We start from the raw sequence: 13,383 nt of genomic DNA, 5'->3' as shown, positions 1-13,383 counted from the left end.
CCCCTCTTCCAGGCCAGTGCTCTGCTATGGCCCGGGAGTGCAGTGGAGGATGGCTGGTCCTTGGGCCCTGCACCCGCATGGGAGACCAGGAGAAGCACCTGGCTCCTGGCTCCGGATCGGCGCAGCGCTGGCAGCAGCGCGCCGGCCGGAGCGGCCATTGGGGGGTGAACCAACAGAAAAAGAAGACCTTTCTCTCTGTCTCTCTGTCTCTCACTGTCCACTCTGCCTGTCAAAAAAAAATAATAAAAATAAATAAATAGAATTATATATTAGCCTCTTGTTTACTCCAGCTGTTAGTTCTATAAAGGCAAGGGTCTAAATCATTGCTGTATCGCCAATGTCTGGCACAGTAACTAGTAAATAAACACCCAATTAATTGTTAAATAAAGAAAATGACTTCCCTATCACTACTGAAGCCCGGGAGTTTGGGGTGTGACATTCTCCAGAATCATATCTGCCCAGTTCTCAGGCAAGGGCAGCTACCATACTGTTTTCATTCTATGGTGCAGCCTCAGACACAATCAGAAGGCAGGACAAACGTTCCATCCCTTTGGCCAAAGGATGCAAGAGGTAGGGTGAGCACAGAGCAAAACAAGTAATTAAACAACAACCTACAATATAGGAAGATGAAATGGCTAGAAGGCAAAAGGAAAAACTTAATAGCAACCCTCAGATTAGAACAGGACCAAAATTCAGGAGACTTCACACCCTTTTAAGAAAAAGCTTTGGGGGCCCGCGCTGTGGTGTAGCTGGTAAAGCTGTCACCTGCAGTACGGACATCCCAAATGGGTACCCGTTCAAGTCCTTCTGCTCCACTTCCAATCCAGCTCTCTGTTATGGCCTGGGAAAGCAGTAGAAGATGGCCCCAAGTGCTTGGGCCCTTGCACCCACGTGGGAGACCCGGAAGAAACCCCCAACTCCTGGCTTCGGATTGGCCCAGCTCCAGCCGTTGTGGTCAATTGGGGAGTGAACCAGTGGATGGAAGATCTCTCTCTCTCTCTCTCTCTCTCTCTCTCTCTTTCTCTCTCTCTCTGCCTCTTCTCTCTCTGTGTAACTCTGACTTTCAAATAAATAAATAAATACATCTCTTAAAAAAAAAAAAAAAGAAAGAAAGAGCTTTGTAGGGCCAGCACTTGGCATAGTGGGTTAAGCTACCATCTGCAGTAGCAGCCAGTTTGAGTCCTAGCTGTTCCTCTTCTGATCCAACTCCCTCCTAATGCTCCTGGTAAAGCAGCAGAAGATGGCCCAAGTCCTTGGACCCCTGAGGAGAGAGAGAGAGAGAAAGAGAGCGAGAGAGAGAGAGGCCATTCAAGTACCTGTTGCTCCACTTCTGATCAAGTTCTCTACTAATGCACCTGGGAACCCAGCAGAAGATGACCCAAATGCTTGGGTCCCTACCACCCACCTGGGAGATCTGGATCCTCTCTTTCTCCCTCTCTTTCTGTAACTCTACCTCTCAAGTAAATAAGTAAATTTTTTTAAAAGATTTATTTATTTATTTATTTGAGAGGCAGACATACAGAGAGAAGGGGGAGAAAGAGAGAAAGGTCTTCCATCCACTGGTTCACTCTTCAAATGGCCATATGCCTAGAGCTGTGCTGATCCAAAGCCAGGAACCGGGAGCTTCTTCCGGGTCTCCCATGTGGGTGCAGGGGCCCAAGCACCTGGACCATCTTCTACTGTTTTTCCAGGCCATCATCAGGGAGCTGGATCAAAAGTGAAGCAGCCAGGATTCAAACTGACACCCATGTGGGATGCTGGCACCACAGGCAGATACTTAACCTGCCATACCCCAGCGCCACCCCCAATAAATAAATCTTAAGAAAGAGAGAGAGGGCCGGCGCTGCGGCTCACTAGGCTAATCCTCCGCCTAGCGGCGTCGGCACACCGGGTTCTAGTCCCGGTCGGGGCGCCGGATTCTGTCCCGGTTGCCCCTCTTCCAGGCCAGCCCTCTGCTGTGGCCAGGGAGTGCAGTGGAGGATGGCCCAGGTGCTTGGGCCCTGCACCCCATGGGAGACCAGGAAAAGCACCTGGCTCCTGGCTCCTGCCATCGGATCAGCGCAGTGCGCCGGCTGCAGCGGCGGCCATTGGAGGGTGAACCAACGGCAAAGGAAGACCTTTCTCTCTGTCTCTCTCTCTCACTGTCCACTCTGCCTGTCAAAAAAAAAAAAAAAAAGAAAGAAAGAAAGAGAGAGCGAGAAGAGAGGAGACAAAATGGATTCACAGTCAGATGGACCTGAGTTCAAATGCCAGCTCTGTGATTTACCAGCTGTGTGACCTCTTAACCTCAGATTTCCTTATTTTTAATGTTTATGTTTTATTTATTTGAATCTACTTGAAAGGCAGAGTGACAGAGACAGACAAAGCGAGCTCTTCCTTCCATTGGTTCACTCCCCAAATGCCCGCAGAAGCCTGAATCCCAGAACTCCATCTGGGTCTCCAAGCACTTGAACCATCATTCGCTGGCTCCTGGGACACATTAGCAGAACACTGAATCAAAACCAGAGTCACCAGGACTCACACTGGCACTCCAACGTGAAATGCAGGTGTCTCAAGCACCAGCTTAACCAGCTGTGCCATAGCCCCCCCACCCCGACCTCAGGGAACTTACCTTAAAACGTGTCTGCAGATTGCCATAAGGATTATGAAGTGCTGTCTGAAAAGCGCCAGCTACAGTGCCCTGACACTTAACAACTACCATTTGTTGAATACTTCGTTTTATTATGATGGTGACATCCCATCTGCCTTGGTAAAGAGGTGAGAACAATAGCCTAAAGACAGAGAAATTTTCAGTGATGTGTAAAAGTGCTTAAGTACCTATTGTGCTAACCCCTTGTTAGTCAATTTAAGAGTTCTAATTGCTTTCTTCCTGCTCTCTGGTCAGACCAGCGTCCCTTGATTAGGCTGCCGGGAATAACTGTCAACAGGAGTACATCTCTCAGTCACTTGAATTATCCTTGGAATAATGGTCACTCTTACAGACCCAATCTAAACCTCATAAACACATACATTGTCTGATAAACACCAGGTCCCAGTTCTGAGTCTCCATCCAGCCTACTTCGATCAAAAGCCCTGTTTTCTCCCATTTGTGGTACCCGCCTGGGACCAGGTTTAAAATGGAGATGTGTGGCCACATATTGGCAGACACTCTCACATGATGGTTGTTAACTGTAGAGCCTTTGCCTGGAGACTTTCAGAGGGTACAGTTGCCATGACAACCACTAGAAAGATGGCAGACCAGAGAAATCATGCAAATAAAGCAAAGGGGCGGCTGATTTCATGATGACAATCTGACTATGACAGAGTATGCTCACTCACAGATGGGCTAGCACTGTCCAAGTCAGGAGCAGGTGACTGTTACTAGAAAGAAAAACAGAAGGGGGGTGGTTGGGTGGGGGTGGAATTTACCACTGGGAGACCAGAAGAGGAAGAGACTGGTTACCAAGGCAACTGGGAAGAAAGGAATGAAAAAATGGGGCTTCACCACAGCAGCAGAAAATTGCTTCTAGCCAAGCAACACAGGACTGTTGCTATAGAAACAAGGAGAACAGGGATCCTGTAGACCATGGGGAGAGTTATCACTGAAATGCTGAGCAGGAACGACTCCTAAATCAGGATGGAGCCTGTGGTCCAAAACAGATGAGAAGTGAGAAAAACAGAGCGCCATCTCCATCTTTGTAATCCTGCCAGTCTCTTCAAAAGCGAATGGAGACAAATTTTGTAATGCTTTTTATTCATTTTTTGTCGTCTTTTTTTTTTTTTTTCAAAAGGTAAAGAGATATGGAGAGAGAAGGAGGCAGAGACAGAGAAACATCTCCCACCTACTGGTTCACTCCCCAAATGCCCTCAATAGCCAGGGCTGGGCCAGGCTGAAGCCAGGAACCAGGAACTCAATCTTGCTCTCCTCTCATGGCAGGGCAACGACCCAACTACTTGACCCATCACCTGCTGCCTGCCGAAGGTGAGTGTTATTAGCAAGATGCTGGAATAAGAAATGGAGCCTAGACACAAACCCAGGCACTCAGATGTGGAAGGCAGGCATCCCAAGTAGAGTCTCAACCACTATGCCAAATCCCCACCTCATACATACCTTAGGCTACTTTATTTGTAACTCTGTTTCCCTAATAATATGTTGAACTCTAAATTATACTAAAAATAGTTCCTGAAAGATATTCTGTAACTTGAAATTCTAATTAGAGACATTAAGTCCCAGGGACAATTGGGAAATTACAGTGTATGACCAGGAGTTAATAAGTATTTCTAGAAAACAACGTACAACCCTCTAATGGGAAGCTTTGCAGAGTAATAAGGAGACAAAAGAAGGCAAAAGGGAGTCAGAGAAGCCGTTTGTACACATGCCCAGATAGTGTCCCCAACCACCTCCTTCCCCATCTTCTATGGGGTTGGATGAGGTATGGCTCACTCAATTCTGAAAAAAAGCTTAAGAGGAGAGCTTCTCACTGTAAGTGTGTGTGTGTGTGTGTGTGTGTGTGTGTAGAGGTAAGGATGCACGTTATTGTTAGCAAAGGAATTCTAGCTTTAAAAGCATAGTGCTCACTGTGGCGCAGTGGGTTAAAGCCCCAGCCTACAGCACTGGCATCACTTATGGGCACCAGATCCAGTCCCCAGTCCCGGCTGCTCCATTTCCTCCTCCTTTTTTTTTTTTTTTTTTTTTTTTTAAGATTTATTTATGGCCAGCGCCACGCTCAATAGGCTAATCCTCTGCCTTGCGGCGCCGGCATCCCGGGTTCTAGTCCCGGTCGGGGCACCGGATTCTGTCCCAGTTGCCCCTCTTCCAGGCCAGCTCTCTGCTATGGCCCGGGAGTGCAGTGGAGAATGGCCAAAGTCCTTGGGCCCTGCACCTGCATGGGAGACCAGGAGAAGCACCTGGCTCCTGGCTTCGGATCAGCGCGATGCACCGGCCACGGCGGCCATTGGAGGGTGAACCAACGGCAAAAGGAAGACCTTTCTCTCTGTCTCTCTCTTTCTCTGTCCACTCTGCCTGTCAAAAAAAAAAAAAAAAAAGATTTATTTGAAAGTCAGAGTTACACAGAGAGAGAAGGAAGGGCAGAGAGAGACAGGGAGAGAGGTCTTCCATCCTCTGGTTTACTCCCCAAATGGCTGCAACAGCCAGAGCTGCGCCCACCCAAAGCCAGGAGCCAGGAGTTCCTTCTGGGTCTCCCACATGGATGCAGGGGCCCAAGCACTTGAGCCATCTTATGCTGCTTTCCTAGGCACATTAACAAGGAGCTGGATTGGAAGTGGAGCAGCCAGGACTCGAACCGGCGCCCATATGGGATGCCAGCACCGCCACAGGAAGCAACTTTACTTGCTATGCCACAGCGCCAGCCCCCTCATGACTCTTTCAAGCTCTCTGCTTTATATCTCCAGCCCCTTTATATCTCTAACTTATCATTCTGGGCTTCAATCATCTTTCTGCCTTGATGAGTCTCAGACCTGTATCTGCCAAAGACAGTCCTTGTAGTACAGTTGGTTAAGCTGCTGTTTGAGGTATCTGCATCCCATATTGCAGTGCTGATTTGGGTCCCAGCTGTTCTGATCCAGCTTCCTGCTAATGTTCCTAGGAGGCAGTGGATGGTAGCCCAAGTGCTTGTGTCCCTGCTACCCAGTGGGAGAGCCAGATGGAGTTTCAGGTTTCAGCTTGGTCCTGTCCTGGTTATTGCATTCTTGGGGAGTGAACCAGCAAGTGGAAAATCTCTCTCTGTGTCTCTCCCTCTTTCTCTGTCACTCTGCCTTTCTTTCTTTTTTTTTTTTTTTGTTGTTGTTGTTGTTGTTAAGATTTATTTATTTATTTGAAAGTTATAATTACTCAGAGAGAGAAGGAAAGGCAGAGAAAGAGAAATAAGTCTTCCATCTGCTGGTTCACTCCCCAGATGGCCGCAATGGCTGGAGCTGTGCTGATCCAAAGACAGGAGCCAGGAGCTTCCTCTGGGTCTCCCACATGGGTGCAGGGGCCCAAGCACTTGGGCCATCCTCTACTGCTTTCCCAGACCACAGCAGAGAGCTGGATAGGAAATGGAGCAGTCGGGTTTCAAACCAGCGTCCATATGGGATGCTGGTGCTGCAGGCAGTGGCTTTATCCACTATGCCACAGCGCCAGTCCCTCTGCCTTACAAATAAATAGATCTTGGTGCCAGCACTGTGGCATAGTGAGTAAATGCCACTGCCTTCAGCTCTGGCATCCCATTTGGGTGCTGGTTCAAGTCCTGGCTGCTCCACTTCCAATCCAGCTCTCTGCTAATGGCCTGGGAAAACCAATGGAAGCTGGCCCAAGCTTCTGAGTTCTGGCTTTGGCCTGCCTCACCCTGGCCATTTGGGGAATGAATCAGTGGGTGGAAGATCTCTCTGTTTCTGTCTCTCTCTCTCTCTCTCTCTCTCTCTGTCTCTCTGTAGCTCTGCCTTTCAAATAAATAAATAGATGTTTTTTTAAAAAAATCAAATAGGGCCGGCGCCATGGCTCACTTGGCTAATCCTCCGCCTGCAGTGCCGGAATCCCATATGGGCCCCGGGTTCTAGCCCCAGTTGCTCCTTTTCCAGTCCAGCTCTCTGCTGTGGCCCAGGAAGGCAGTGGAGGATGGCCCAAGTGCTTGGGTGCCTCCACCCGCGGAGGAGACCAGGAGGAGGCACCTGGCTCGTGGCTTCGGATTGGCGTAGCTCCGGCTGTAGCGGCCATTTGGGGGGTGAACCAACGAAAGGAAGACCTTTCTCTCTGTTTCTCCCTCTCACTGTCTGTAACTCTACCTGTCAAATAAATAAATAAAAAATCTTTAAAAAAATCAAATAAGTAAAGCTTTTTTAAAATGCCCTGTGTCCTCCATTCAAAGCTGTTTCTAAAGTTTCAATGTTGCATTTCCCACTTTCTGTTGAGTGCTTCTTTGGGTGACCCTGTCACCTCAGTCTTGTGTCCCAAACCACAGTCAATTTTTTCCCTTGACTTCTCTATTTCAAAGACTCACAAGAGGATGTTTGCTTTTGAAATGGAGCATAACCCTCCTTGTTTTGTAAAAGTGAGACTACCCAGCCAGCTACTCAAACCAGATTCCTCCCTACTCCCCAGATTTGACACAACCTTCTAACCACTCTTCCCCAAAGCTATTCCCTCCACCTAGAGTATCTTCCTCCTCTTCGCTCAGCCAAACACTGTCTGTATCTCCAGTCCCAGTTAAACTCAGGATCTCCAACAAGAACTTTTTTTTTTTTTTAAGATTTATTTATTTGTTTGAAAGATGGAGTTACAGAGAGAGAGAGAGGCAGTAGGGCAAGGCCAGGTCAAAACCAGAAACCAGAAATTCCATCTGGGTCTTCTACAGGGGTGGCATGGGCCCTAGTTCTTAGTCTATTGTCTGCTGTTTTCCCAGGCACATCAGCAGGGAGCTGGATCAGAAGCAATGTGGGATGCCAGAGTCACAGGCAGCAATGTAACCCGCTAACCACAACATCAGCCCCAACAGAGCTAGCTTGCTTGTTTGCTTTTTTTTTTTTTTTTTTTTTTTTTTTTTTTTTTTTAGGATTGATTGATTTGTTTGTTTGAAAGGCAGAGGCAGAGAGAGAGAGAGAGAGGTCTTCTACCCTCTGGTTCACTCTCCAGATGGCCATGAAGGCAAGAGCTGTGCCGATCCCAAGACAGGGGCCAGGAGCTTTCTCTTGGTCTCCCACATGGGTGCAGGGGCCCAAGGACTTGGGCCATCTTCTACTGCTCGCCCAGGCCATAGCAGAGAGCTGGATCAGAAGGGGAGCAGCTGGGACTCAAACTGGTGCCCATATGGGATGCTGGCACTGCAGGCAGTGGTTTTACCCAATATGCCACAGTGCTGGCCCCGCTTTCATTCTTTCTTAAAAAAGAATTTTTATTTATTTATTTATTTATTTATTTGAAAGGTAGTTACAGAAAGGGAGAGGCAGAGAGAGAGGGAAAGAGAGAGAGAGCAAGAGAACATCTGGTGCTGTAGGTAGCAGCTTAACTCACTGCACCACAATGCTGGCTCCAACAAGGATCTTCTTGATGACTCCAAAGTCCTCTCTTCCTCTTCTGAGGCATTAGCCCTTATCTGAGACACATATTGTCTTATAGTTTTATAAAGATTTATTTATTTGAAAGGCAGAGTGAGTGAGTGAGTGAGAGAGAGAGAGATCTTCCATCTACTGGTTCACTCCTTAAATGCCTGCAACAGCCAGGGCTGGGCCAGGCCAAAATCAGGAGCCAGGAACACCATTCAGATTTCTCACATAGTCAGCAGGGACCCAACCACCCAGGCCATCATCTGCTGCCCCTGCCAGGTGCACCAACAGGAAGCTGGATTGGATGCAGAGTAGCTGAGCCTGGGACCAGCACTCAAACATGGGACGCAGGCATCACAAAGGGCTGCTCAACCCCTCCCCCCTTATTTTGTGAGCATGTTTGCGCGCCCACAAGCTGCCAGAGGGAACTGATAAACAGACTGCTCTTGCTATGTGGCAAGCACTGTTCGAAGCGCTTTACGTGTGACCACTCATTTAATCTTCACAATAGTCCCTGCGGCCATAATGATTGTTCCCATTTTACAAAGCCAGAGACTCCCAAGGGCGCAGAAAGGGGAGTGATTTGCCCAACATCATTCGGGTAGTAACTCCCAAGTTCATATTCTTAACCATTTTTCTATCCCATCCATACCAAGTGCTGCAAATACTTTTGTGTTTTTATAAGATCTGGGCTTCAAGCCTCATACCAATATTTCCCTAAGGCCTCAGGATTCTACCTCCCTGCTTACTTGTTAATAATGCAGAATCCTGGCCCTGACCAACTGAATCAGTCTTAGGGGTGGGTAGATTTGTTTTGTTTTGTTTTGGTTTGGTTTGGTTTTTGAAAGATTTATTTATTGGGGCCAGAGTTGTGGCATAGTGAGTTAAGCCACCTCCTACACTGCTGGTTCATTCCCCAGGTGAGTCTAATGGCCGGGGCCAGGCCATGCCAAAACCAGGAGCCAGGAATTTCATCTGGGTCTCCCACCTGGGTTGCAGGGGCCACCATCTTCTGCTGCTTTTCCCAGGTACTTAGCAGGGAGCTGGATCTGAAGTGGACCAGCCAGTACATGATCTCGAGTCCATATGGGATGCTGGCATCTTAGGCAATGGCTTTACCTGCTACATTACAACACTGGCCCCAGGGTTGGATAGATTCTTTTTTTTTCTAAGATTTTATTTATTTATTTATTTATTTGAGAGGTAGATCTACAGACAGAGAGAGGGAGAGGCAGAGAAAGGTCTTCCTTCCGTTGGTTCACTCCCCAAATTGGCCACAACGGCCAGAGCTGTGCTGATCCAAAGCCAGGAGCCAGGTGCTTCTTCCCGGTCTCCCATGTGAGCGCAGCGGCCCAAAGACTTGGGCCACATCTAACTGCTTTCCCAGGCCGTAGCAGTGAGCTGGACTGGAAGTGGAGCAGCCGGGATACTGCTTTATTTATTTGAAAGTCAAAGTGACAGAGGAAAAGAGAGAGAGAAATAGAGAGAGAGATTTTCCATTTGTTGGTTCACTCTCTAAATGCCCACCACCACCGGAGCTAAGCCAGACCCAAACCAGGATCTCTGTCCAAGTCTCTCATATGGGTGACAGGAATCCAAGTACTTTGACCATCATCCCCTTCTTCCCAATCACATTAGCAGACAGCTTGATTGGAAGCATGGAGCAGCCGGGACTGAACAGGCTTTGTGATGTGGGATGCACGCGTCCCATGTGGTGACTTATTGCTGTGGCACAACACTGTCTTAAGAAGACAGGCATGGGGCCGCCACTGTGGCTCGGCGGATTATTAACACCCTGGCCTGAAGCGCCGGCATTCCATATGGGTACCGGTTCGAGACCCAGTTGCTCCACTTCCAGTACAGCTCTCTGCTATGGCCTGGGAAAGCAGAAGATGGCCCAAGTCCTTGGGCCCCTGCACCCACCTGGGAGACCCGGAAGAGGCTCCTGGCTTCAGATCGGCGCAGCTCCGGCTGTTGCAGCCATCTGGGGAGTGAACCATCGGATGGAAAGACCTCTCTCTGTGTGTGTGTAACTCTGACTTTCTGACTTTCGAATAAATAAATAAATAAATCTTAAAAAAAAAAAAAAAAAAGACAGGCAGGCATTAGAGGACTTCAGGACTGAATGGAGTTGTTGACCCCAGTTCCCAGTGAGGACAAATGGAGGGCCTGTGTGTGCAGCTGCCTTTCCTACAGACCCACAGCCTCGCTGCCCCATGGCCACGGAGGCTGGGGACCACAGACTCAGCTCTTTGTCCTCCCTTCCTCCTCTGCCTATCTCAGTCTCCCCAAACCCTGGCTGCTCCTTCTGGCCCTTGAGGTATGAATGCGTGCACTGCAGATTAACTATGCCTTCACTCGGCCACCTTTCAAATATGACTAACCTGCATTCTAGGTGTGGCTTGTTAACATGCTTAACAAATAATACTAATGGTTAGTAAATAATACGTACTAATCATTTACTGAGCACTTACTGCTCACAGCAGCCCAGGGAAGCAGGTGCTATTATTTGTACCTGTTTTACAGATGTGGAAACTGGGTGGGAGAGGTTAAGAACTTGCCAGCGATTTGCCACTTCACCATGCTGCTTCCAATAGGTTTAAAGGCAATTCAGTGTTTACTGGACCCCAGACACTGAGCCTAATTGGTTACTAATGCACCTGATTAGAGACTTCGTAAGAACGTATTTACATTCCCTTGCCGAGAAGGGTAACGTGGATACAGGTGATCCCTTTGTAGGGAGCAGTTCTGAATAGACAGACACTAACAAAAGCCGCCCACAGGCCCAGGGAACATTACTGGATGATTAGACTCCTCCTCTTGCCCCCTTCTCAGTCATGCAGTCATCATTGGTCGTCTCCAGACTTGTCATCTCCCCCTTAGGAAGAATCTCTCTCCCTCTTGTCACCTTCCAGATCAACAAAGGCCTCCCTGTCCCTCTTTCCCCTCCTAAAGTGGACATTCTGGAATATGCTGGCCATAGGCGCACTTTAGACAATTTCAGCATCTCGAAGATGGTTCAACCGGTCTCAGGTCCCCAAAACAACTGCCAAGAGGGGCAGGAGGTAAGCCCAGGCTCTCACCGTTTGTTATCCGATGGAGGGTGGCCTCTCTCTCTCTCTGCACCACGTGGGGCTTCTCTGCAGCTCTTATTGTCTACGCCTGGGCAGGGCGTGGAGTCTCTTAGGTGTACTATTCAGAGGCAAACCTCATTTGTAAAACTTGTTCTCTGAAATCCAGAAATAAACTCCCACCTATTTTCAGACAAAGATAGAGGTAGGAGTCTGTAGCAATGAGCTGGGAAGGAGCTTAAAATACTTCACATTCCAGAAACACCCTCCCTTCCCCCCAGGAGGTGGCTTTATTCTCAGACTCCTTTCTGGGAAGAATTGGCTCAAAAGGAGCTGAAGCTTGGAGTCAGGCCGCTGGTTCTAGTCGTGTGGGCTTGGGCAAATGGCTTCATTGATTTTCTTATCTGTGAAATGGAGCTGACGCCACCCAGCTCTCTAGGTTATTGTGAGCATTAACAAAAACCAGCACGAGTGCCTGTACCCACAGCTCCCTACTGTTTTAAGTGCTCCGGAAGTCTTTCAAATTGCTGTGAAAGGGGAGAGGTCCTACAAGTGAGTATCTTGACAAATGGCCCTGGAAAAGGAAGATGGACGTATTGGGAGTTTGAAAGAGTTCCAGTAATCCAAGGCTGTTTTATCAAACAGCTACTTAGGTTCTAGGGTTGCTGACCCAGGGAAAGTGGTGGTAGTGGTAATGGGTGTCAAATGGAAAATATACCAGGGGCCGGCGCTGTGGCACAGTAGTTTAATCCTCCGCCTGCAGTGCCAGCATCCCATATGGGCACCAGTTCTAGTCCCAGCTGCTTCTCTTCCAATCCAGCTCTCTGCTTTGGCCTGGGAAACCAGTAAAGGATGGCCCACCTCCTTAGGCCCCTGCACCTGCGTGGGAGACCGAGAGGAAGCACCTGACTCCTGGCTTCGGATCAGCACAGCTCCGGCCATGGCGGCCATTTGGGGAGTGAACCAATGGACGGAAGACCTTTCTGTCTCTCCCCCTCACTGTCTGTAATTCTACCTCTCAAGTAAATAAATAAAATATTTGTTAAAAAAAAAAAAAAAGGAAAATAAACCAGACAGGAGACTGGGTGTGGTTTTTGCTAAGTGACTTCGAGCAAGAAGACTCCCTGGTCTCCAAGACCACAAGCCAGACACTGCTTACTTACTTACCAGGTGTGCTGAGGGTCCCTTCGTAGGCATGAGGAAGTGAGGGTCATTTCTGGAGCCTACGCAGCCTCCACAGGAGTGCCAGCAGGCAGTACCAACCCAGGCCCCAGCTGGGTTCATGGAGGCAGAGGCCTCCTTGCACCACAATGCCCATGGCTGCTTCTGACAGCAGCTGTGTTCTTTCCACGGTCCCAGCAGGGGCCTTGTTGGGACAAGACAACCCCACCCAGATCACAGACACTGCGGAGTGCCTGTTCATGGACCGTTTGCTACACTTCATCCCAGTAAGTGGTGGAGTGATGGCCCAGGAGACCATCCCAACAGGCAGTCAGGTGATGGGATTCCGTGTCTGCCTCCCCCATACACCCCAAAAGCAAGCTGCTCATTATATCACGGTTAGGATCTCTGGCTCCGAGGTGGGCATTTGGCACAGTGGTTGAGACACCATTTAGGGGACCGGTATTGTGGCATAGCAGGTAAAGCCACCACCTGCAATGCCAGCATTCCATATGGGTGCCAGTTTGTATCCTGGCTGCTTCACTTTGGATCCAGCTCACTTTCAATGGCCTGGGAAAAGCAGCAGGAGATGACCCAAGTGTTTGGGTCCCTGACACCCACATGGGAGACAGGATGAAGGTCTTGACTTCTGGCTTCAGCCTGGCACAGCCCTGGCTGTTGTGACCATCTGGGAAGTGAACCAACAGATGGAAAATATCTGTCTCTCCCTCTCTGTAATTCTGACTTTCAAATAAAATAAATCTTTTAAAAAAATCACTAGGACATGCATATCACATATCAGAGGACCTGGGTATGAGTACTACCTCTGCTTTCCACCCCAGCTTCCTGCTATGTGTACCCTGGGAGGCAGCAAGTGCTGGCCCAAGTACTTGGGTCCCTGTCACCCATGTCGGGGACCTGGATTGAGTTCCTGGTGCCTCAGCATGGCCCAGCCCTGCTATTGCAGACATCTGGGGTCTGAACCAGCAGACAGATCTGCCTTTCTGCCTTCCAACTAACTAAATAAAATGTTTTAAAAGAGTCTCTGGCTCTGAAGATAGACAGAGCTGGGTTCAAATCCCTCACTCACTCACTGTATGACCTTGGTTAGTGGTTTTTTTTTTTTTTTTTT

General features: G+C 48.8%; 1 protein-coding gene across 2 annotated transcripts in view; it reads right to left on the bottom strand.

Annotated features, from left to right (window-relative positions):
* Positions 1 to 11,192, bottom strand: part of TRIT1 (tRNA isopentenyltransferase 1) — a 59,759-nt gene extending 48,567 nt beyond the window's left edge. The window contains exon 1 of one of the 2 annotated variants that reach the window (XM_089300930.1): positions 11,103 to 11,192. Coding sequence is in view for 1 of the 2 variants with exons in the window: in XM_017346427.4 (XP_017201916.3) it covers positions 2,612 to 2,701 (90 nt within the window). In the remaining variant the exon portion in view is untranslated. Of the gene's footprint in view, positions 1 to 2,611; positions 2,736 to 11,102 lie in introns of those variants that run through there. The other variant, XM_017346427.4, reaches the window with a different exon arrangement.
* Between the last annotated feature and the right edge of the window lie 2,191 nt (positions 11,193 to 13,383).

The sequence above is a fragment of the Oryctolagus cuniculus genome, chromosome 7, assembly GCF_051225735.1.
Source record: "Oryctolagus cuniculus isolate XC-2025 breed Fujian yellow rabbit chromosome 7, ASM5122573v1, whole genome shotgun sequence".
Taxonomy (NCBI): Eukaryota; Metazoa; Chordata; class Mammalia; order Lagomorpha; family Leporidae; genus Oryctolagus; species Oryctolagus cuniculus.
The sequence above is the reverse complement of the archived record's forward strand: the minus strand, read 5'-3'. Positions and strand labels throughout refer to the sequence as shown.